The sequence below is a fragment of the Thamnophis elegans genome, chromosome 1, assembly GCF_009769535.1.
Source record: "Thamnophis elegans isolate rThaEle1 chromosome 1, rThaEle1.pri, whole genome shotgun sequence".
NCBI lineage: Eukaryota > Metazoa > Chordata > Lepidosauria > Squamata > Colubridae > Thamnophis > Thamnophis elegans.
In genome coordinates, this window is record NC_045541.1 from 155,070,568 (window position 1) to 155,096,899 (window position 26,332).

A 26,332-nucleotide genomic window follows, 5' to 3' on the forward strand; every position below is an offset into this window, starting at 1 on the left:
TGTATACAATACTAAGGTATATACCTTGGCAATGAACATTACAAAATAGAATAGGTTTAATATATGTCAATATGGTATCTGAAGTAACCAAACTGATGTGATGCATGTATAATGCATACATGCATTTCCCCCCATGTTTCTTTACATGTCAAGCCAGAAATAGATTCAAACTATACAGGACACAACTACAGCATGAAATTTTGAAATTTCTTAATCTTCCAGATTTTTTTTTCCATGCCAAAATAATATTTGATAGGAATTGTTGTTTTGGTCTTGCTTTTATAAATGGAGCTGTTCAAAGCCTGGGGGTCCCCAGGATTTGTTCATTTAATATTAATCAAGTATCACTGGCTTTTTGTGTGTTTTTCATATTTCCCTCATTCAAATATAAAGTGTATAAAGATACATATTGTGGTAATCATAATTGTGTTTTTTAAAACCTTTCTCTGGTTCAGGTGAAAGATTTCAATATGGCCCTTCTAATAAATTATCCTAACCTGGAAGATATGCATGCCTTGTGGGAAGTACTTTGTGCTACCATTCATCATAGCTACATTCACTCAGTTCCTTTCCCCCCCTTCCCAATAGCCTGAAAATAAATGAGAAGTAGCTCAGAATTTTTTAAAATGCATATTTGGTAGTAAAATTAAGGCAGTGGTGAGTTCCTACTGGTTCAGACTGGTTCGACCAAACCGGTAGTGATTTGGTGGCCTAGGTTGCTGGAACCGGAAGCAACCCAGGCCTGCTGTGCCCCTAAAGCAGTTTTCCAGGTGGCAGTGTAGGCACCACCATCTTGTTTTTCGGTTCTGTGCATGCGCAAAACAATTTTGATTGCACTGCGCATGTGCGCACTGTGCGCAAAGTGCACATGAGTGAAGTGCACATGAGAGAATCGGAAGTAGTGCCTGCTGGAACCCACCCCTGAATTAATGCCCTCCCCATAAGTTAAGGATGGAAAGCATTCAAAAGCAGAATAGCAATAAAGACAGCAGAAATCTCAATCCAATCATGATAGAGCAATGTTTCTCAAACTTGGCAATTTTAAGATGTAGGGACTTCAACTCCCAGAATTTCCTATCCAGCCATGCCAGGTTTGAGAAGCACTGTGGTAGAGACACAAAAAGCTCCTGCAAAAGAAATATTTGTAAGGTTTGGACAGACAGACTTTGTTGTAAGGCAACTCCAGAAATAAGATAGCTCTGCTAGGAAGGCTTTTTAGTATGTTTTAGTATTACAAACTGGAAGGAGGAGAATACAGTCTCTAGCAGAAAAGGGAAGTCTACAACAAAAATATTCTTTAAAGATATCCAGGACTGGTTATTTGAAGGATGCCTCAACTCACACAAGCCTTGGAACATTGGAACTATGTAATTTGCAATGTTTTTTTTTTTTATCTCAGCAACTTCTATGACTTGAACTCCCAGAATTCCCCAACCAGCCATACCAAGTTTGAGATGCATTGTGGTAAGACACAAAAGCTGGCTAGGGGATTTTGGGAGTCCAGGTCCACGCATCTTTAATTTGCTGAAGTAGAGAAACACTATATTAAATTGTTTCACTGCAATATCCAGCTTTGAACCTGTTTCTAGGATTGATTGAATCCTACCCTCAGCCCAATAGGAAGCAACCTACACCCATTTTTGTTGAGCCACACATCCATACTAGTATTTTCTGACTTGTGCCAACTCAAGTAGTGCTGTCCAGTTTGTTTGTTGTGGTTCTTTTCACTATTGACTAAGGCCTATGCTCCAATCGACTACCCTGCATTATGGCAGGACACACCTCCTGTCTGGTTGTTGGTCGCTATCTTCCATAATCATTTGGTTTGCAAGTTTAGCAGTAGAAGAGTGAAAAACTAGACTGTAAAAATAAAAGCCCAGTGAAACCATGCCATTTCTTTTTTGTTCTAAAATCATGTACAACTGACAAGAATTTTACCTAAATGACTGGGAAAATTACAAAACTGTGATTGATTGATTGATTGATTGATTGACTGATTGGACTGGGGGAGGTAAGAATGTAGATAATCCATCAACAAGGCCCTCGGAAACCTGTGCCACACAAACATCAGATTATCACAATGTCTAAAGCAGAGGAAGAGACAGAAATCCCAAAAGGGATTTCTTAAGCTGATTTCATTTCCAGATGGTTTAAGCACAAAAGTCAAGTTTCTTAAAGGGGCAATGCAGAAAAGCATCGAGAAAGCCTACATGTCACTTATTCAACAGTCTTTAATTGTACTCGTATTAAACAAAAAATTACTTAATATTACATGTTCTCACAAGTGGGTACAAATAATAAGCTGGTCATGGCTTGGCCAGTTATGCTTAGTGGGCTACAGTTGTAGACCCTGGCTTTTTCTTCCAGGCAGAAATGGGAGAACAGAACTATGATTTATTTTTGGCTTTTTAATGACTACTTCTGGGAGGGTCAAATTCAGACCCCCATGTTCATATGTCAACCTAAGCTTGGCTAATTAAGTTAGGAGTGGCTCATTAGATGTACTTACACAGTGCAAGCCAATTAATACTAAAAGTATGATTGCATGCTGGAACTATCAGGTATAGGTGCTTTGTTACTATGGTTTTAAATTTAAGTTGTGGTGAAGAGGTTTAGATTTGCATTGATACATAATTCTTGGTATTTTAAGCAAGCCAGACTAATTTCTGTTGTGCTCACAAATAAGCAGAGGTAAAGTTGTCATATTTGGTCCTCTTTTTAATGATGGACAATTGACCATTTTAGCTCCAAACCAAGTAGTGAATCCTAGATATGATGTGTTGTGATGGTACTTTAAGAATCTAGATCAGATACACTCTTGCTTTATTTACTTAAGAAATGGTAAAGTGGTAAGGTGAAAATATGTTGCATGATGTCAGTATCTTTGGTGTGCTGGTTTTACCTATTTTCATGGATTATGCTGAAAGAAGAGGAAATGGCAACAGGTGTATAATTTAATGATAAAAACAAAGTCACAGTGATTAGTATGGTTCCAGATCTGATGTTGAATTTGCTCTGTATTTGCTACTCTGCCATTCAGTCTTGTATGCTGCAAATATGATAGAAAGGAAAAGCAGAGACAGATAAGCAGGAGAGCAATAGTGGAATCGGCAGCCTTGACAAATACTGCAGAAACACTCCATCTTTAAAAATGTATCTCTCCCCCCACCAAAAAAAGAGTCTGATAGAATGGCATCTTTTCCAGCTAACCAATTAACAAAAACAAACAATTTCATGCCTTGATAAAAAATGTTGGTCAGAAAAGGGGCTTCCCAAACCCTGATTTGGTTGTATCCCTTGATTAACGCAACTCTCTCCTAAATTTATCAAAAAATATCTGGGAGAAAAACAGTCCCTGTTGAATAAACACGGAGGAAGCCACACCCATCTCCCCACTGCACTTCTCCCTGCTTACCCTCCCCCCATTCCACACCCTGTTTGTTTTTTGTTCTTCTACTGTCTGCATTAGTTCAATCTTACGACAGCTGAACAAACTTCAATCAGCACTGTAATTATTATTGTTGTTGTTGATGTTGTCGTGGTTATTGGTTTGCAAAGCAGCTGCTGCATCTCTCCCCCCCCCCTTTTTGACAAAAGAGACGGGTCCCCAGAGCAATCGCAGCATCCTTTTGCTGATTTGCTGCAGTGGAGACCGCAGCGCTTACAATATGCCCTCCCCCACCCTCGCCTGCTCTGCTTAACAGCATCTCTCCATAGCCAGTATAAGGGGGTGAAAAGCAGCAGCTTGAGAGACCCGGTCAGTCACCCTTTCTATGTTTTGGAATGCTGGAGTGAAGTGGGGGAAAAGGACAGTGCCCAAGCAGAAGACACAGAGCCGGCCGTTCTTTCTTTTCCGCTTGCAAGATGCAAGCCAGCGCTGATTCTACGAAGATGGATTGTCTCTGGAGCAACTGGAGAGGCCAGGGTAGTTTTTTTCTGCTCTAATTCTGCATGCATAGAAATATTTGCAAAGGGGATGGCAGAAACACCTCAGAAGGGTTAGTTTTGGTGGTATCATCATCATCATCATCATCATCATCATCATCATCATCATCATCATCATTTTTATAACATTTCTGGAGTCTGTTCCTTTTCTGCACATTTTTATTCAGGCTGGTTTTTTTACCTATTTAAAGCAAAAAAAAAAAGGGTGTGGGGGGAGAAAACTCAACCCAATAATGTTCTTTGCATCCTTTTGCTTTCTTTCTCCCATACATCTTTTTTTTTTTTTTTTTACAAACGCTACATTGCTTCTATCTCTGAGTCAGCCAGCCAGCCTATTGCTGATCTCTTAAGTACCCCCATCGGCAATTTAGGGGATCACCCATCTGAGTGGCTGGGAGGCAGCCATGGAGGTTGGGGTTTTGTTTCTGGTGTCACTTGTACTGTAGTTTTGGAGTGAGCTTCTGTGTGTTGCGTTGGGGGGCAGTGAGACACACCCATTCTGAAATCCCTGCTTGTCGTTCTCCAAAGACCATTGTAACAGTGTGAGAACGCCACTTGATGCTGAAGCTCAAAGATCTAGCTGTCTTACCTTCTTTTTTTATTCTGTACTTTTGCCTTCAATATTGCCAGTCATTTAGGCTATTGTAGATGCGAGGGGGGGGAGGACAACATATCAAAATATATTGTGATAATTTACAGGGTGAAAAACCAGAAGCAAACAATAATATCTTTCCCTTTTTGTCATACAAGATTTTATTTTGAACACTTCGCATTGGGTGTGGCTGGCTACCTTCTTTTTGCCTAATACAGCTTTTCAGCCATTTTTATGCAGACTTCATTGCTACCAACAACCTCCCTTTGTTTTGGTAATAGAAAAATAAATGCTGTGTGATCTTCTCAGTAATCCTATATGCAGTCTGCTAATGTTTTTAGATCTTACTTCATTTTATGACATTGTATTATTTGGAAAGGCCCCCCTTGTCATTTTAACATATAGTTCTAATAGCTACTGTTTGTAATGCCTCCCTATTACCAGAATAAAATTTATATTTGTGTTACATGGGATAAATAAGGGCCTTTGTGTATATATTGACTAAAATGTCACAACTGCAGAGATAGCAGGGGAAAGATATCACATTATTGACTAGACTTTTATTCTCCAATGTATGGTTAAATTGGGTTGTTCTTAGTATAGATATATAAAGAATTCAGTTTGGATGTTGCACCTATGGTTTTTAAAAAGTACATTTATTAACAAACGTGCCTCAAGCCAACAAAAGCATGCCCAGAAAATGCTTCATTACTGAATATATATTAATGCCATCTGTTTATAAAGGAACGTATATTTAATATTTGTTTTTATAATATGGGGGTATATTTGAAAAAATATGAATGCACGTGATGTTACATACTGATACTTTCCCTTTACATATAAGATACTCTTCACTAACATTTTCCTTAGATTGCCCATAGGGAAGCACATAGTTATTAAATAAACTGTTGAATTACAGTAACCTTGACATATAGTATAATACTATGTTTATCTATTCAGAAGTAACCCCTGTTGAGTTTCTACAGGAATTTATGTAGCGCTAGATCTTTTAAATCAGATTTTGCACAATTTGCTATTGTGAGTATAAGCCATTTATTTGCAATAGCTAATACTGCTCAAAATAGACTGGATTGCTATTTGCTATCAGACTATTCTCTGACTGAAATTGATGAAGTTGGAATAAACTTTTAATACCAAACAAACAAATATAACAAAAACAGCTGTTTGGGTTTTCAAATAGAGCTATAATTTCCTAACATCCCTAGTGATAAATACTAAATTTAACAAAGCAGAATGTTTTAAAACTCAGAGTGAACAAAAAAATCTATATTTGTTTAGATTTATTGTATAGACATTTTTACAGTCTTTTAAAATATAAATATAAAATATTGGTGGAAAATCACATACAATAATAGATTAAAATACAGGATTAAGAGAAATTGGAATTGTGTCTAGAGATATGCTTAGACAAATGGATGGAGCAAAGAATATAACAAAAGACAAACACATGAAGCAAACCAACATTTCAGGATACATTTTCATCCAAACTGTTCATCTGTTGAAATTTCAGAATTACACCTGAAAGGATTGAAATAGATATAATAGCATCCTGGTAGAAATTCAGGTTACATTGAAGTTTGATAGACAGTTTGAGGCCATCAAAAACCTGAATGTGTTATTGCATCACTGAAAAGATTTGATTTAGGATATTCAAGAACTGGATTCAAATAAAAACATCTTTCCAAACATCATTTTTTGTCAGACATCTATATTGCTTTAAACTATAAGCAAGTTTTAGAATTTTAAGGATCTATAGAAACAAAATGGAGAAGAGATATTTATCTGCAACCAATAAGGACATACTCTATCGCTACATGCACAAATGAAATGAAGTATCTTCAGGCTATTTATGGCACCAGTAAATGTTATAACACACATCTGTTCCGCTTTTCCTTCTACCTTTGTTATATTGAATAGCTTGGGACAATGATTATAATCAGAAGATATCCAAACAGTACCAAGTTTGGCAAGGCTAGATTAAGTAATTGTTAATGGATGGATTGGTTATTGAAACAACCAATCTTGTAGTTAGCAGATTTAAAAACTTCATTTGCAATTTTCCAAATAATTTCAAAGTGTTCCAAGGAATTGAGAATTTAAAATTAAATAAAAACAGTCATCTATTTTTTTAAACAAAAGTTTCCTCCTCCTCAGCCAGTTATCATTAATATAATGAAGCCAAAATAATGTCAGTAGATAAAAACCTTAATTCTTGGTCTACAATCACAGCTATTAAAATTGTTTTTCTATAATTAATCTTCCATTGACTAATCCATTCAAATTTAAATGATTAAAGCTCATTTATTGATATTTCCAAATTTCTAACTTTCAGTGTATATTCTGTGTTTTATTTTTATATCAAATTTATATAGTACTGGTTTCCATTTCAGCAGCATGTTATGCAAATTCTCCATATAATGTAATTTTGCAGTCATTATAGGAGGAGAACTGTTAGCCTCTGAAAACCAAAAATCATAACTCTGGGAGCACTTTTCCCAATTAACATTTCTAACAAACTGATTAACGTTTGCTGACTAACTTTTAAGAATATTTGTTAGGAAATGGGTTATCAGTCTCTTTCTGATCATGATTGTATAGTAGCTTTGATTAAACATCTTGGAGCCAGGAAGGTAAAAGATAGGATTTTGCCCAAAGTCTGCATGATTGCAATCCTATCTTTGCTGAATCCTGTAGAAATTAATTTATTCATGCATTGTTAATAGAAGATTTCATAAACTTTTCCAAATATAGGATTTCCAGAACATCACATATTACAATAAAATAGTTAAAACATTAACATTAAAACATTAACATTCTAAACATTAGTAATGAATAACAAGCAATGAATAGAAACAACAAATATCTACAGTTTAAATTCTGAGAAAATCCTTTTTGCTTTTTTAACTTAATATAATTCCGATTGATCTGAAGACAGTTTGAGTGCCTTCAATATTCCAGGCAGTTCATAAACAGTATCATAAACAGTAAATCAAACAAAAAACATAAATTTAAGGCTTTATGGCAAATAGGGTTGGTTGTATCAAAATTACAATCCATAGAGCCTACAATTACAATCCAGAAGCCTATGGATACAGAATCTATGACTCATTGGGTGATTCTTTGTCAATATCTATTTACCTAAAGAGATAAAGAAAATGACCAGAGATGAAGAAGAAAGCAGTGGGAATGACTTCCAATTTCCTGCTGGCTTCCCCATTGACTTTTCACATGGGAAGCTGCCAAGGAACATTAGAAATTACAGTCATGTCACTGTGCCTGCCCATCTGGATGCTACAGTAGCAACAACTTTGCAAATACAACTGGTTTGAAGATCCTAGAAATTTCAATTTAGTGGTAATAAGAGGTCCCAGATTTTGTACATATTCTTTAACATAGCAGATTGGAGGTCATTTGATTCAAAAACTGTTGCATTATAATACATTATTCGGGCTAACTGAAAATTTATTTATTTGTTTATTTTTCACATTTTGAACCACACATTTCTCTCAGAAGGGGAGTCAGGGTAGTGTACAATGAAATATAAAAACAATATATAAAAGTTAAAAAAATTAGAAATAGGCAAGGTTGAATAAATACTGTTACAATTAATTGAAAGTGAAGGAAGGGTTTTCAGGTTACAGACAGACACATAGTGGAGCTTTAGTAGCAATAGATAAGGATAGATTACTTTAAAAAAGAATTTTACATCTTGGAGGAAAATCAGAATACAGAGGTAGCATAATAGTAACCGCCTAATTATTTTAGCATCTTCTCCAAATACATAAACAACACTTACTAGATGACCTAAGATTTTCTGATGCACAGAGACTTTGTAATGATTTCATGTGATGTTCAAACATTGTTACTAGACTGGTTTTAAAATAACCACAGATAGAATCAATGCATCATCCTTTCAAACTGTTAGCAAATACATTGCTCAGTGAGGCATGATTAGGAAAGGATATTTTAATTCAGTTCTTACATTCTTTTCTTAGAAAAATGCATAACTTCTCAATGGTTGCCTCAGCAAGACAGTAATAGTTTGCTGGTCATTTGTGGGTTCCAATCTTACATGGCTACACTATGTTGCTTTTCTGGAAACCCTTTTGCCTACCAGGATGTACAATAACATATTTCACAATGGGTTCTGATGGCAAGTGACTGCCCATAGAGTCACCACCAGTCAAACTCAACTTGATGATACCCTTCTTCCTCCCCAAATAAGAAACAGCTATTTGTACCTTACTGACCAGCCAACATTACAAATTAATTAATACCAGTTATTAATTACTGCTCTCTAGCTCAGTCATAGTTATATTTTGTGCTAAGTATAAGTAAAAATCCACCATCTGTCCATCTATCTGTCTGTTTATCTGTCTGTCTCTCTCTCTAGTAATTTTCAGAGCAGTTTGCTTGTTGGTGTTTTCTGTCTACGCAGCTTCATAAGTTCAGCCTTGTCTCCATGGTACACAGGGTCATAAGGGAGATGAACTTTGTCTGTGTTGTACAGAAGCCTCATGTAGTCCTCTTCATTTCTTCAGATTCATGAATTCACACATCAGAAATGAGACTTACTGGTTTGGCAGGCCTTTTCTCCCCAATTCTGCTGTATGCTGAATGTCGCTTACTCTTAGAGAGAAGGGGAAAAGACCTCTGAGAGCTATTCAACTAGCCCCTCGTTTCTGCTCCAGCAACATTTCCATATGCAGTAGATAATCAATATTAATCTTCTGGTGTAGATCTGGAATAAGCTTTTCTTGCTGTGTGTCAAATTTCTGGTAAAGGTATATAAGCTAAAGTGGTAAATAACAACTCTCGTGGTTCCCTTTAATGAGAGCCAGATGCCAAGCTCACTTGCAATGATGTTTTCAAAATATTATCTGTAGTGTAGTGCATGGTATTTGGATCAGGAAAGACCTGATTCAAATCCTCGCTTGACTGTAGAACTCCCTGGATAATTTGAAACTCTTCCTTCTGGCACAGCCAAGATTATGTCATAGAATTGTTATAGGAGAAGGATGGGGACACTGCATGCACAATGAACTCTCAGAAGGGGTGAAAAAGGCTATAAACAAAACAAATAAATTAGTGCCACTTGTTGGACATTGGGGAAGGTTTGACATAGAAGAGTTAGATGGTAATTCTATGCACTCCTTGAATCATTTGGAGAACCTAGAACATGCATGTACCGCCTTTGACATTTTGACACATTTTAGGGCCCAGGACTTTTCCCTTCCACATAACCTTTTATGAATGTGCTTTGATACAGCACTTGGGAACATCTTAACTTTTTTTGCAATTACCTTTTGAGGCTTTCCCTCCTTATGGAGGGTGCAAATGATGGTTTTCTGCACAACTGTTAGGTCAGCAGTCTTTCCCATGATTGTGATTCCTACTGAACCAGACTGAGAGACAGTTTAAAGGCTCAGGAACCCTTTGCAGGTGTTATGGCTTAATTAGCTAATTAGAGTGGGACACTTTGAGCCTAGAATATTGCACCTTTTCACAATATTCTAATTTTCTGAGATTGTGGATTTGGGGTTTTCATGAGCTGTAAGCCATAACCATCACAATTATGACAAATCACAGCTTGAACTATCTTGCTTTGTATGTAATGAGTCTATTTCATATATTAGTAATTTTTCGAGTTTCACCTGTAGTTTAATAACATATTACTTAGTTAGGAATAGTTAGAATATATTATAGAGAGTCCTCCTATTTCCTGAAGTAACATCTTAATGCCCATTTACTCCTGATTCCTACTATCTGTGTCAGTCCCACCAAATAGACCAGACCAAGAATCACCTCCATAGGAAGGCTAAAACTACTTTTATTGAAAATTTTGCAAGTCTGATTGCGATGTACTTCATCCCCTTTTTATACCCTTGTGAATTAAGGAGGTGTCTCAGAACTACATTGCATATATTTGCTATTTGATTTGGACTTAAGATATATTGTTCTCCTTGGTCCATTTCTGTCCTTGCCCACTGCAATCTGTCTCCATATCAGCTCTTTGGAGTAGCCAAGACAAGAAGCACAAACCATGACTATTAACACTATATTTATTCTGAAGTTACAGTACCGTATATACTCGAGTATAGGTCGATCCGAATATAAGCCGAGGCACCTAATTTTACCACAAAAAACTGGAAAAGTTATTGACTCGAGTATAAGCCTAGGGTGGGAAATGCAGCAGCTACCGGTAAATTTCAAAAATAAAAATAGATACCAATAATGTTTTTGAATATTTATTTCAAAGAAAAACAGTAAACTAACTCTGTAAGTGGAAAAGAGGGTCAATAAAAACAATATGGTATCAACAATAACTTTAAAAGTACAAAAACCTTAGCTCATTCAGCAACCAAGCTAAAACACAAGAGTTAAAATCCTTCAAAACTCATACAAAGCACTGTCTTCACTGCCATCCATAGCATTACTAATGCCACATTTCTTGAAGGCGCGTTGCACCATGTCCTCCAGAATCTCTTCCCATGCATCACGAACCCATTTTATTTATTTAATACAGAGTAGATTAGGCTGTCAGGCTTAGTCATTCTTCTAACATGACAACAATTCTTACCAACAAGGATGGTATTGGCACATTTTAGCTAATGCAACCTAAACATAACCAAAGCCTATTTCACTTCAAGTATGCTAACTTTATTCTATGCCTTCCCACGCATTACATGGCTTGAACGTTCGCGGATCGCCACCAAATTGCACAGGTGGTTGTTCTACCAGATGGACATCCTTACTTTTTCTCGAAAATGGGAGAAAGGCTGCCTTTCCTAGTCTAGCCCCGTAACAACAACCCTACGAGGTAGGCTGGGTTAAAAAAAAGCGAGTGTCGGGGAATTCTGTGACTGCACCACCTCTTCGCTGCTCTCGCTTCTCAGGGAGCCCCCTTTCCTCTCGCCGAGCAGCCTGTTCTCGGAACAAAACGCCTCCCCGCCACCGCTGTCCTTCCACCAAAACGGAGGGAGAGAGCTTGCACGGTCTGCCGCACGCCACCCTTTCCCAGCGCAACCCCTCTCGGCAACGTCCCCACCGACTGCCAGGCGTATCCGCCTCTGAGCCTCTCCGCACAGTCACCCCCTTCCCCGTCGCACCCCCCACCCCAAAAACAAACCACCAGTGCTCCTCCCGCTCCCCAGGCCTGCAGCGCCCTGAAGCGCGCCTCGCTCTTCAGCTGGCCGCCACCGCGCATTTCCCCCTGAAGTTCTGCACGCTAGGGCTCCACCCAGCTTCTAGCGCCGGAGACTGCCGAAGCCCGAGAGCCAAGAAAGAAAAGACCGGAGGGAAGCGCGCTCCGCCTCCAAGCCCAAGACTTCTCAGCAGCTGCCCGCCTCTGAGTTCTCGGCGGCGGATGGGCAAGAGGAAGCGGGCAGGCTAGCTCGGAGCGCAAGAACCACCCTCCGCGCCGCAGCCGTGTCTGGATCAGCCCTCTGGAATTCTGCTCACTTTCTGCCTACTTTCTCCTCCGCTGGACCCCAAAGTTCAAATCCTCCCTGCTGGAGGAATTCCACTTATGGCCTCAGGTCTATTTACCAGTTAGAGGGTCTGAAATTGACCGTTGCCAGTTGGGGGGCGCAGAGGAACCCAGCAGACAGACGGAAGACCGGGGGAGGGGGGAAGGAAGAGATCCCATCCAGGGTAAAAAGAGGGAAAAGCGGAGAGCCTACCTTGGACGGGATCTCTTCCTCCCCCACCCCCCGGTCTCCCGTCTGTCTGCTGGGTTCCTCTGCGCCCTGCGATGCCCATCTGGGTTGGCTTCCTTGGACACTCAGCCTCCACCCCCACCACCACCTTCCCTCTGACCAACTGTCAGTTTATTCTTCACTACAAACAAAACACGGGGAAGCCGGCATCGAGTTTTCGGTGACTCCGAGGTGCGCTAACTGAAATGCGGTCTTCCTTCAGTCTCTGCTTGGAGCCTCTGGGATGATCGTTGGCGGGTGGGGGAAGCGAGGGCGCAGCTGAGCCGGGGAGGCAGAGATGAGAAGTGAGGGCTAAATGCAAAGCGCGCCGAAGAGAGCAAGCGAAGCATCCCCAAAGCGAAGGACGGGCGGGAAGCGCTTGGCCAGTATGTGAGAAGGCAGGCTGGAAGTGGCTGCGGAAGGGAAAAGAGGCAGCCACGTGTATTGGTTCTCCTTGCGGTAGATAAGGGAGGTTCGTAGCAAGGGTCCGCCGGCAGGTAGGCTTGGCGGGGAGGAAACAGAGATGGCCGAGCCCGGGGAAAGCACTGGGAAAGAAGAGATCCCGTCCAGGGTAGGCTCTCCACTTTTCCCTCTTTTTACCCTAGACGGGATCTCTTCCTCCCCCCCGCCCCCCCCCCGGTCTCCCATCTGTCTGCTGGGTTCCTCTGTGCCCTGCGATGCCTGGCGCCTCGTGAACATGGGTGGTGGTGATGTGACGCCTTTGCAGGTGCCTCAGTTGCCCTTGATCGTGGGCGGATCTCAATTGACGAGGAACTCAATAATCCTGGCACATAAAGCTTTTTTCCCCCCTCAGAAACTGAAGCTCGTTTAAAGAAAAAGGGAAGGGCGGGCAGCTTCACATGAGTGAGTAACTCCGGCGGTGGGAATCAGGAGGCTTCGGGTGGGCGGCGGCGCTGACACAGAGGGAGGGGAAACTCACAGGGGCGCTGGGCCATTCACGAGCGTCACCCAGCGGCATGGCCCCACCCCTTTTTCTCCTCCATTTCGGGCAAATTTTCACTGACTCGAGTATAAGCCGAGGCGGCTTTTTTCAGCCCAAAAAGTGGGCTGAAAAACTCGGCTTATACTTGAGTATATACGGTAATAGAATTTTACAAGTCTAAAAGGACTTCTCTGCTTCTTTACTTTCACTTTCTCCAAAAATAGGAAGGACCATTCTGAGATGCTTTCCACCCTACTTTTCCTTCTGAGGACTGAGATACCTTTTGCATGATGGTTGTCAACCAAGTTGCAGCTCTTCCTTCTATCTCCCGAGGACATTCCCATAGACCATTACATTCCTACCTTATTAAAATATAACTTCTAATCTTACTCAAAATTTTTAGTGGAATATTTTGTCAAAAGCCTTTTCAAAGTCTAAATACTGTATATGTTGTCAACTGCCTCATCGCTAATATCATGCCTCTTCGCATTCTCAAATAACATCCATGTTAAGTGAAACATTTGTTTTGCCCCATTTTACGACCTTTCTTGCCACAGTTGTTAAGTGAATCACTGCGATTGTTAAGTTAGTAACACAACTGTGAAGTGAATCTGGCTTCCCCATTGACTTTGCTTGTCAGAAGGTCGCAAAAGGTGATCACATGACCCTGGGACACTGGAACTGTCATAAACATGCGTCAGTTGCCAAGCATTTTGATCACATGACCATGAGGATGTGGCAATGGTTGTGCTTGTGAAAAATGGTCATTTTTTTCAGTGCCGTTGTAATTTGAAATGGTCACTAAATGGACTGTTGTAAGTTGAGGACTACCTGTAGTGGTAGATACCTATCGGAACCCAGAAAAATGACACTGGCAAGGGGGTCCAGAGTGCAGGCCAGACTAGGCAATCTTCTTGGTCCCTACTCAACCTAGATTCTAGACAGACAGACAAGAGGAGTCTGGGATCACAGCAGGAAATAATCTTTAAGATGCCTCGTTTATGAAGATTCTCAGTTATCCAGGTCATGGTTGTCCCAAAGGTGCTTTTTCAAGAGGCAACTGGACTTTCTTTTTTTTTTATTTGTAGACATTTCACTTCTCATCCAAGAAGCTGAAGAAACATCTTTAAAAAAAAACCTCAAGAAAGTCCCATTGCCTCTTGAAAAAGCACATTTGGGACATTCAAATGCCTTGTCCCCTCCTTTCTCAGAATTGTTTGCAGTTCTGGTAATTTCCAAGGTAGTTCTGATGACTCATTTAGTGTCTTAATATTCCAGATCATTTCCTTGCTTAGGTCAGAATATTTCTCCAAAACGATTCTGCTCATTCTCTCAGACCTTCTAGAGTGGACTTACTCAAGTTCTAATCATCTCGGGGGGGGGGGGGTTGAGAGGGATGTAGATCAGAAAGCAGGGCTTTTCTGTGGTAGCTTCAGCAGTTTGGAGTACCTTGCCCTAATGATGCCCTTGGTGCCCCCGTTTCTGACATTTTGCACCACTATGGAAACAATTTTACAAGTGACATTTGAAGTCTAATGGTAATTGCCTGCCATTTTTTCCTTTCATGTCTTCCTACATGATTGGAGATATTACTGTATGTTAGACGTGAATTGGTTATATTTTATTGTATGAGTTATTTTTATGTTTTTTGTACACCACATCAATCTGATCATATGGATAGTATAAAATGTAGTACATCAATAAATGGATCTAGGCAAAATAGTTGGCAGTCTTATCTATCTATCTATCTATCTATCTATCTATCTATCTATCTATCTATCTATCTATCTATCTATCTATCTATCTATCTATCTACCTACCTACCTACCTACCTACCTACCTACCTACCTACCTACCTACTTATGTCTATGTCTATGTCTGTCTGTCTGTCTACCTACCAAAATGGCTGTATGTGTCTGTGTATATTCCAGCATAACTCTAGAATGCCTCGAGCAATTTCAACCAAACTTGGTACACAGATGACTTACCCTCTGGAAACAAATACGGTGGGGGGTAAGATACCCCAAATACCCCTCGGAGTGTGTGTTCTGTTAAAGTCTTTTGTACCTTAAAACAGCTTCTACCGTACTGCCTTAAAATGGATTCTACTGTACAGCACTGTGGAGTTGTCATGGTAACAGCTTCACAGTACTCCATAAGAGGGCTTCCTCTGGTAAGGGGTGAAATCCAACATTAGAAATTGCGGTGATATTCATGGAAGGAGGGTTGGGGTAAATAACTACCCAGGCAGCGCCAGGTTAACAGCTAGTAATAAATAAATAAATGCACACAATCCCATATATTTGTTCAGAGATAGCAGGTCTCTGTGTCTTGAAGTAATATTTGGCATGATCACTCGGTATATTGGACAAGATCTTCTCAGGGACACACTAGTTTTTCCTTTTGATGCCTTTAGACATTAACTAAAAACCTAGCATTCTTGAGTAATGAGAAAACTATACAACTATCATACCCTACTGCCCTTTATTAACCATCTCTGTTGCTTATTTCATCTCACTGCTGGTCATCTGATTTATCTCCAAATTAGTGGGTAAAAAAGTCTACCTCATTAAGAGGGGGAAATTCTTATGTATCAGAGCAACTATGGGTAGCTTAAATATGTCCCATTTGTGAGCTTAGGACAGAGTGAAAGAAACATTACTGAGATATGGCAGAAAAAGGTTGTTCATGGGACATATTTGTGCCATGCTTAGAACAGATGGAAAAGGGTGGTCATTTAGATGTATCTTTGAGGGGAAGGTTATCTATTCTTACTGCTGTTGTTAATTGCTGTATTCTGTTCTTTTATTATTCCTTTTGATTATGCTCATGAGGTAATTTGAAGAGAGAGAGAGAGAGAGAGTGAGAGAGTGAGTGAGAGAGAGAGAGATACTTGCATTTGTGATCCACAAAGTGGATGATTCACAAACATCCCGAAGTGTGGTTAGATTTCCTATAACCAATTTATGGCTCCAGATGATTAAAATAGGCTTCCACAGTCTTAGTTTCAAGAAATGGCTGGGATGATAAATGTCAGGATGAGCATGATGTATATATTCCCTTTGGGTTAATTTTTTTGTAATTCAATCACAGTTTTAATCACAGTAAATCATCCTGACCTCCTTTTGCAAACTTAATTCACTGCCATGTGTAATCGTTAGTTGAATTGTGACAGGTAAACAAAGCTGCTGACAGTTCGTCAGGATTCCTAAGTTAATAGAATTGTTTAAAGAAGGATATGTACCCCCAAAAGTAAGATAATACTTTGCATAAAATGTATATCAAGAAACAATGGCTATGATTTCAGTAGAAATCTAATACCATACTGATGCAAATTATGCGTAGTGTTTGCAAAGGTTTTGTAAAGTTATGCCTGCTTCCCCCCTCCTTCTAAATTATTGAATTCCGAGGGATTCACAAAACTTGTCCTGATCATCATAGCCTAATCTAATACGAAATCTGCAATTTCATTAATTGGTTAGTGATCTTTTAAGAGCATGATGCCTCCTTAATAAAATGACGAATCACAATATACAAATAAAAATTATTGGAGGAGGCGGAAATAGGAATTAAAGCACATATCAATGGACATGGGTGTCCACAGATACTGTATTGCAACATAGGCTCTGACTGTTTTTTTTTATTCAATAATCCCACTTTCAAGGTGCTCTGTCCAGTTAAGTTGAAGAACATCTCTACTCTCTATATTGTTGTTGTTAGTGTACTGGGTCCTCCTGCTTTATTCATGTAGACAATGCATTTTCCAACATCCACAAATTTGACAATTTCATGGTAATTTGATCTCCTCATATCCATAAGCAGTCAAGAGTTTCCTGTATAAACTTCCCTGGAAGTGTGTCTTGAAGTTAATGGTTAAATTTTTATCTTCAATAAAACTATTTCTGGAAAAGCCCCAATCTTTATTGTTTTCCTGTTTCCTGATATTTTCGCCCTTAATTAAACAATCTAAATTTACTCCCACAGTTCTTTTTTGGAAAATATGCTGATTTCCAGAACAAAGCAAGTAAATAGCATATTTAAATAGCATATTTAAATAAATCCCTCTAGCTCTTTGTGTTCCTGAATGATTATTGTTTGAAAGCACAGAAATAGTTTGCCAATGTCCATGAGAATTCATGTCCTAAGCAAGCAGAATTTACACTTTTTAAATAATGTTATGCAATAAAGCAGGGGTGTCAAACTCAAGTCTTGTGGGGACACCATGGAAATAGTGAAGGACTGGTCCATGGTGCCTCTGTCAGTGAAAATGGACCCCAGGAGGGCTGTGTGTGGCCCTTCCGGGCTCCATTTTCATTGGCAGAGGGCTGCGGGAGGCCATTGTGCCCAAAAACAGAACCTGGGAGAGCCACACGCAGCCCTTCCAGGCTCTGTTTTTGCTGGAAGAGGGCTGCAGGAGAATGCCCACAGTCTTGCCTGGGCCATCACGGTTCTACTACAAAACCGCGGACGACAAAATCGCGGTCGACGAAAGCGCGTATGTGACGTCATCACAGCGCGACGAAAAAGATCAAAAAAGATCGAAAAATGTAAAAATAAAGCTAAAACCTTCCCCTAACCCCCCCAAACCTAACCCTAAACCTAACCCTAAACCTAACCCTTAACCTAACCCTAAACCTAACCCTAAACCGAACCCTTAATGTAACGAAAAACCTAACGCTAACCCTTAACCTAACGCTAAACGTAACGCTAACGCTCTAACCCTAACCCTAACCCTTAACCTAACCCTAACCCTAACCCTTAACCTAACCCTTACCTTTATGTGAATCGGCTTGCTGTAATTTAATTTTTATTTCAATTTTTCGATCTTTTTCATCGCATTGTGATGACGTCACATACGCGATTTCGTCGACCGCGCTTTTGTGGAACGCGCTTTTGACGGGTCACGGGCCATCACAGGTATTTCCTGACACAAGTGATGTCAAGCTAGCCATGTCCATCCGGCCCTGATGTGGCCCTCAATGAAATCAAGTTTGGCACTCCTGCATTAAAGCATAGGAAAAGAAGAAAGCACAAAAAGGTATTAAAATCTTGGTTATCTTACCAATGAAATAACACAAATTAATTTCAGGAGGCATAGCATAGGTTTGGACTGCTAGGCATTCGTTATACTTCTATAATCATTTAATCGGGCTGCAACTTTGCCATAATGTCCAATATGCATTTATTTGTGATCAAAGTCTCTGATGATACGATTGGAGAATTTATTGTTTGCCTTTCATCCTCCAGCTATTGATCTCTTATACTGGCGTGACATCAAGCAGACTGGGATCATGTTTGGAAGCATCCTGCTGTTATTATTCTCCCTAACCCAGTTCAGTGTTGTCAGTGTAATTGCTTACTTGGCATTAGCAGCTCTCTCGGCCACTATCAGCTTCAGAATCTACAAATCAGTGCTACAGGCTGTGCAAAAAACTGATGAAGGACACCCATTCAAGTGAGTGATCTCTGGTTGGTTCTAAGTGTGACGATTGGTAAAAAGTTTAAAGTATTTTTAGAGAAATAAATTCCTACTTTGATCATTACCCATTTCATTCCTTGAATTGACTGAATATAATTGAATTGTTTGCCAACTCAATTAGCAATCACTAGTTTTTCACATTAACCTTTGAGCTAGATATCCATATGTGAGTGTTTAAGATTTAACTGGCCAACTGTTGAGCTTGGTTGGGTGGGATCAGTCAAATCAAAAGGCAAAAAGTCTCCAGACTGGTTTTCCTGCCTCATTTATAGACAGCCCAAATCTAAACATTAAATTTGACTGCTTTCATCCAAACAAAAATTGTTAAGGAGGAAAAGTTGCCCAGTATCACTGATGATAAACCTTAAGATCCATCCTTCTTCAAGCTTTTATCAACTTCATGTGGACAACAATCATATACAATATATAAAATTTGTTGGCAGTATGGATCAGGAATCAAATATCAGCCCTGTGAATAGCCAGTAATATTTTTATTGGTCCAGGCTTTTCTCGGTCCAATTATATTGAATTTGCCCCTGAAATTATTCTTTATCCTCTTTATTTTTTTGTCCAGTTGAAAACTATCTTCTCTAAACAGAATATATGGTATATAAAAAAGAGGGAAATGAATTTAAACAAATAAATGAAATATGATCAAAGAGGCTGGCTATAGTTGGCATGTTTTAGTCTGCAACCCAGGAGTGAAATTCAGCAGGTTCTGAGAACTGGTAGCAAAAATTTTAAGTAGGTGGGAGCACCAGCAAATACCACCTCTGGCTGGCCCTAGAGGGGGGTGGGAATGGGGATTTTGCAATATCCTTCTCCCAGGAGTGGGAAGGGAATGGGAATTTTGCAGTATCCTTCCCCTGCCACGCCTGCCAAGCCACACCCACAGAACCTGTAGCAAAAAGAATCAAATTTCACCACTGCTGCAACCCAAAGATTCTGTATAAGAGAGAAGAATTCAGCTCATAAAAATTGAATTAGGCTTTTTCTTTTTCAACAGAAACTACTTGGAAATGGAAATGTCTCTCTCCCAGGAACAGATTCAGAAATACACAGATTGCCTCCAGTTCTATGTGAACAGCACAGTCAAAGAGCTTAGGCGGCTTTTCCTGGTCCAGGATCTGGTAGATTCCTTAAAGGTAGGTGACCCACCAAGCAAGCATGGGGATTTAGAGAAGAGAAAATTTCAGGTTCGTGATGGAAGAGCTACATTGCCAGAGTTCTCAAATTAATTCCTTTAAGGTTTTCCAAGGATACTATCATGGCTGGTACTGGAGAGGTAAATAAAATATTTATTTTAAGAAAATCAATATATAATTACCAAGTAGGATTTAATGTCATGAGGTATCATAGTGATCAGATTGATGCTTAAAAATAAGATCTGTTTGAAATTATAATAAGTTCTTATTGCAATCAGCTTGAATTGAATCTTTTTTTCCAGCACTGTTTCTTGTTAGCTCTCAGAATGTGTCATAATGTGCTTTAAAAACCTCAGTTCTATAAACTCTGTCATGTAGCAGATACATTAATTTTGCCAAACTCATTCTTCTTCTACAGAATTTAAGGTTAAAAAAAGGCTACAAATCTCCCTTTCCAAACACTGAAAATCTGGCTCAACATACTCTAGGATTTGAGAGCCCAGAGTTCACATTGTTTTTCATTCATGTTCATTTTATTTATGCATGAATAAAATGAACATGAATAAGCAGCATTCCATTTTTTTTAAAGTAGCTCAAGGCAGTTCTTAGAGAATGTCTCTCCCCCCCCCCCACCATTCAGGAGGTTTTGACCAGTTCTGGAGAACTGGTAAATACCACCTCTGACTGGCCCCGCCCTCATCTATTCTCTGCCCCCCAAGTCCCACCTGATCAGGAAGGAATAGGGATTTTGCAGTAACCTTCCCCTGGAGTGGGGAGGGAATGGAGATTTTATAGTACCCTTCCCCTGCCCACAGAACCGGTAGTAAAAAAATTTGAATCCCACCACTGGCCTGGGAGTCCTAGTCCATACCCACAAAGCACACTAGCTTTCAGTTAAAAGGAATAAAATTTAGGGCTTTTTAATACAATACAGTAGCAGAGTTGGAAGGGACCTTGGAGGTCTTCTAGTCCAACCCCCTACCTAGGCAAGAAATCCTATATCATTCCAGACAAATGACTATCCAACATCTTCTTAAAGACTTCCCTCTACCCTCGGGTGCCTTGGAAAATAGTTTGATTCCCTCTTCTTTGTGGCAACCCCTGAGATATTTAAAGTGGAAGTTTAAAATTTTAGGGTATAATTATAATAGAGTATTAAACTAATTATTTTCTAGAAATTGGATGAACATTTAACATTATTTAAAAACAAGCAAGAATTTAATGTATCTGATTTAGAATGCAATCCCAAAGTCAGTTAAATATGTACAAATGGCCATATTATTTCTTGAGATACCATGCTCAAGATAAGCTAGCTCCCCATCACATCTTCTTGCAATAACGCAGAAATGCCAATTTACTTGGTAACACGATAGTTTCATTTCTTCCTTAGCTTGCAAGGGAGAGAAAAATGTGAGGGAATTATATAGCTCTAATGATTCAGAAAGATAGGAAATGCCTTCCTTCCTTCCTTCCTTCCTTCCTTCCTCCCTCCCTCCCTCCCTCCCTCCCTCCCTCCCTCCCTCCCTCCCTCCCTGTGATTCCCAATGTGGGTCCCATGCTCCATAGGGAGGCAATTTAATTTTTAATGGGGGCAATTTGAATCTTGTTTAAACCACATTAATGGCCTTTTATGCTTCCTCCCTGGGTAGAGTTCACTTTTTGCATAAAGTAAGAATTATATATCACCGGGGGGGGGGGGGGGATATCAGGATTTTAAAGATGCTTAGGTGGGGCATGGCCAAAAAAAGGTTGGGAACCACTGCTGAATAAATAGATTTATTCCCTATTAACTACTGACCACAAAGCTTTGGTTACACCAGAATGTTCATCTAAAAATGTAATTAAATGTATTTAATTAAATAATAATGGACAAACTGAAGTAGTACATCTAAACTTTCCAATATCACTTATTCTTACGTTGGTAGTCTAGTGTGATTGTTGAATTTTAATTATTGTATTATTTCCAATTCAGTTTGCAGTACTAATGTGGTTGTTGACTTACGTTGGAGCTCTCTTCAATGGCCTAACTCTCCTGATAATGGGTAAAATTAATCATTTCTTTTAATTTGTATCACAATAGCTTTGTGGTCAAAATAGATTGAACAGTTTCAGTCAAATATGTCCCTCTCTCTTGTCAATTGTTATTATTTTTTGGTAATTTGTTGAAAGTACATGTTTGTTGTTTAACACTTCTGCTAGTTTCAAATTTATTTTCATGGCTGGTATGCCCATAATGATGATAAGAGTTTTAATTCAGGAGACTCAGATTTTATTCTTACATTATATTTCCAATTTCTTTTTTTCCTCAGTTCCCTTAATCTCAATTTCTAAGATTCACTTATTAAAGTAATTATAATAGTACGATTATAATAGTATACAATATAATTATCATGTTATCACATCCTCTGTATTTGCTCTGTATATTATTATATTGGCTTATTGTACAACTTCATACTTCATACATCACATTGTTTCAATACAATGATTATTTGTTCAGTATTGATTGAAGATCATTAGCAGTCTAATATTTAGATAACAGACTATTCATTGAAAAAGACGCATTACATCAATATTAATTACAGCTTAGGATGTATATGTTAATGAGCGTAATTTACCATTTTTTTACAATAATGTAGTAAGGAAGGGACCTGTCAAATCCTGTGAATTCAGGAAACAATAACTACTTTTGATTTTAAGAAATAACTTAGTTACCAAAATAGGATAGTAGAATCTTGAAAAGGAATAGTAATCATTCTTCAGCTTTGTTATGCCTTTTAATGGTGAGCACAAGTGTAGACTATACTTGCAAATATGCTTAAAGCTTTTTTTCTCTCCTTCTGTTTAGCTGTGGTCTCAATGTTTACTCTACCTGTTGTATATGACAAGTATCAGGTATGTAAGAAAGTTTAATTTATGGATTTCATTTTGGTCAGTAGTACCTATATAAATGGATAAGGAGCTAGGGGCAAGATAAGTAGTAGCCATTATCAGTTTTTTAATATGCATATTTGTCCCACTGATACTTTGTACATGCATAGATTATTCAAGTTCCTGTGTGGTTTGAACAGTTGTAAAACCTGTTTGGGATTACAAGGAGAAAAGTGTAAAAGGTGACAACAGACTCATGATGGTGGTTGAGATAGGCCCATAAAAGCCCTGTCATATATATGTATGAGGCAACATGCATAGCCCCAGAGGTGGTCTTTGATTGCATTGCTAAAATTGCCATCTTGGCCCTTCCCCCGCCCCCCCCAATGCATACCTGGTAGATTCCAGGAAATATCATGTTAGTCTACTGTAGCAAAAATAGTTTTGTGTCATTTTAAATGTTTCCAGGTTTTTGTTTTGTATCAGCTTTTATGGACTAAAGTTCACTTGAAAAATACAGCAGGATACCTTAAATTGTTGGTTCATGTTTGCATGTGTGTTTGTTTATACATACTTCATTGTTGGAAAACATATCTGTATGTCTCTTGTGTTCTTGAAAAAAAGAGAGAAATTAAATGTGAAGATATAAACCATGATAATTATCTTAACACTTAATGCATGTAAAAAAATCTCAATTACCATTCACAAAGTGATGAGTTAATAGTACAAGCATCCTAGTGTGTGGATGGATAATGGGATAAAATCGTGCTAGTTCATTTTGGTTCATCTATGAACTTCCAGATAATTCATATATCTGTAGTTTGATACTGAATGTCTCCTTGAAGTTGCAATTCAGCAATAGTTACTATAATAAGACTATCTGGGAGACTGAAATCTTCTCCCATTAGATTCTGTATATTGCCATTTTAAGTGTCAATTTGTGAGTTCAGTCTGTTTTCTCCCAAGTAAATGATTACAAGATTGCAGCTTCAGATACCAGTTTTTTTACATTTGTTTATTACCTGCCACCTGGTTTTGGTTTATCCCTGATGCATAATTAATAATTAATTCATTAATAATAGTATAATCCATAGGATTAGAAAATAATTTATACTTGATACTGAGTATATTTTTCCTATTTTGATTGATTGCAACAATATTCTCATAAAGGTTGCTGCAAATTTTAACTGTCTTGGAGAGTATGGCAGACAAACATGTTAAGAGTTTGGTAAAATCACCTCTATAAAATATAATAATGCATACATCAATATAGCTGATTCCCATTGATTTCTTTCTTCTTTCTTTTTCAGGCACAGATTGATCAATACTTAGGGCTTATGAGGACCCAAATAAATACTGTTGTGGCAAAGTGAGTATTGTAATCCAGTTATTTAATACCAGGATGAATAGAATACTTGCTAGATTTCTATATGATTAGTATTAGGGACACAGAACTCTGTGTCCTATAGTTAGTTAGGGTAGCAAATGCTTAGCCACAAGAAAATTACCCCTCCCCTCCCCCCAAATAACAACTAATATAAAGAAAGATTTTGGATAGCGACTTCTTCCTTACCTCAGCTGAGGTTAGGTATTAAAATATCTGTATTTTAATTTGAAGTCAGTTTCACATCTGGCTCCAATTTGCAGTTTGAGTAATGTGTGGAGTACTTCTTGAGGATTTAAAATGTATTCTGTCCTGATTTAGGACATAATGACAATATTACATTAAGTTGGCTATTGAAGGAGTGATATCTATAGCTCTATGGTTGATCACATGCTTCCGGATTGTTCCAGACCACTCCATTATTTTTAATGCCCCAAATTTCCCAAAAATCTTTTGTGATTCACCTTCTTTACAACTATTAGAGACAAAACCTCCTTAAAAAATTCCTTATACATCTATAGCAAAATGTTTCCTATAATAAATAATTCAAATAAAATAAAATAAAAATATTCCTCTAAATTTCATCTGTTGATGTACTTTCTTTTAGGGGCATGCGATGCTCCAGAAATAATTTTAAAAAAAGATTCCTCAGATATTGTGAAACCATCTAGGTTTTAAATAGAAAAGAAGCTCTTTCCATTTATGATGACTGTAGTTCACAATGAATGCTTCTGAGTGAAAGAAATTCTACCTGAGGATTAGTTTCAAGCAGAGAAAATTAATTATGTAGTGAAATGGCTATTTTGCATGTCTAATTTTTGTTTTGTTTTTTTGTAATCCTATTTTTCAACCTCCAGAATCCAAGCAAAAATCCCAGGCGCTAAGAGGAAGGCTGAGTAAAAGTAGCAAGAAGAATCTATCAACTACAGGAGTGAATGATAAGAGAGTCTGGGATGAAAACAGCTCTGTTCTTTTTACTTATAATTTATTACTCATCTCTCTTTTTCTTGCTTGCTCTCTCTCTCTCTCTCCCTCTTTCTCTCTGGGTGAAGGCAGATGTAAAATAGAAAAACTCACAGTGTTGCAGCATGCCCCATAATCCTAGGTTGAGCCTGGCTTTCTCTGAAATTCACAACCAAAACAACAGGGATAAATGCCACGAAAATGGGCTCAGCTACCTGCCTTTAGTTTCTTCTTCCCTATTCTTCAGGCTGGCTTTCCAGCTATCCAAAATAATGAGAGCACTGCAAAAATGTTCATGATTTTTTGTTCATTTCTTTTTTATATAGCTAGCTATATATCCACACAACATACCACTTCTTTGAAAATGTAAAGTTATTTTAGGGATTGCGAAGAGAACATTTGGGTAACATCATGAGAAAGCAGCCAATCAGCACTGTGCACAGCCAGCTTCTGCTTCAAATTTGCAGAACTATTTTTTTTTCTTTTCCAGTTCCATCCTGGGTAGGAGGGGGAAAGGATGTTTGGATTCAATGTAGTGAGGGTGCTGCTGGAATGACATCATTGCTCTGAACGTGTTATATTTGTCTTCACTCTTCTTTCTTTCAAACACCATGATCTCAGAGATGTGAAATAATGAAACAGCTTCTCTCCCCCACACTTCTCCTGCTGTTTCTGTACTATCTTAGACTATTTGCAATCATGTGTGTCAAGCACTAAAGTATAGTAAAGAGAAAAGTGTTTTAGGTGTGGTTCTTGTGTTGCTTCTTAAGTGCATGATGGTGAGAACCTAAAGTTACTATTGAACTTTCTATTTTTTATTATCTAGTGCTACTACTATTATTTCTTCTATCAGCATCGCTTAAATAACTCTGAATGTTACATGTGGCTAGGGCTTTCCTGCTTAGTGCACTGATGCAGTTTTGCTTCTATGTCCACTGGGTTTGCTGGTTGGCTTTATCTTGACTATTTAGAATCATAGACTGAGTCTTCAAGTGTCATTGTTTCTCTTTTGGCACATCTAATTAAAAAAAAAAACAAGCCAAGGAGCAATCAGTACTTAAATGGCATAATTCACTTTGTATTACTCTCTTACGAAATTGAAAATAAAACCTACACACCCAGTACCTTTTGTTTTGTTTTCTTTTTTTGGTTTTTTTTTTAATTTGCTCTTCAAGGATCAGTGGTCTGATTACATGTATGGGAAAATTAAAACTTCCAGCTTGTAATGCGTATCACAAATTTGTATGACATTCTCTGTAGGATTTAATTATGGATTCTTAAATATTTGCACTTAT

General features: G+C 38.5%; 1 protein-coding gene across 2 annotated transcripts in view; it reads left to right on the top strand.

Annotated features, from left to right (window-relative positions):
• The window catches only part of RTN1 (reticulon 1), a 111,476-nt gene extending 85,144 nt beyond the window's left edge, over positions 1 to 26,332 (top strand). Inside the window, exons 1-7 of one of the 2 annotated variants that reach the window (XM_032236490.1) lie at positions 3,633 to 3,925; positions 18,446 to 18,653; positions 19,684 to 19,822; positions 21,795 to 21,864; positions 22,668 to 22,714; positions 24,001 to 24,059; positions 24,932 to 25,108. In XM_032236490.1, the coding sequence (XP_032092381.1) occupies positions 3,865 to 3,925; positions 18,446 to 18,653; positions 19,684 to 19,822; positions 21,795 to 21,864; positions 22,668 to 22,714; positions 24,001 to 24,059; positions 24,932 to 24,974 (627 nt within the window). In that variant the 5' untranslated portion in view covers positions 3,633 to 3,864 and the 3' untranslated portion in view covers positions 24,975 to 25,108. Of the gene's footprint in view, positions 1 to 3,632; positions 3,926 to 18,445; positions 18,654 to 19,683; positions 19,823 to 21,794; positions 21,865 to 22,667; positions 22,715 to 24,000; positions 24,060 to 24,931 lie in introns of those variants that run through there. The other variant, XM_032236482.1, reaches the window with a different exon arrangement.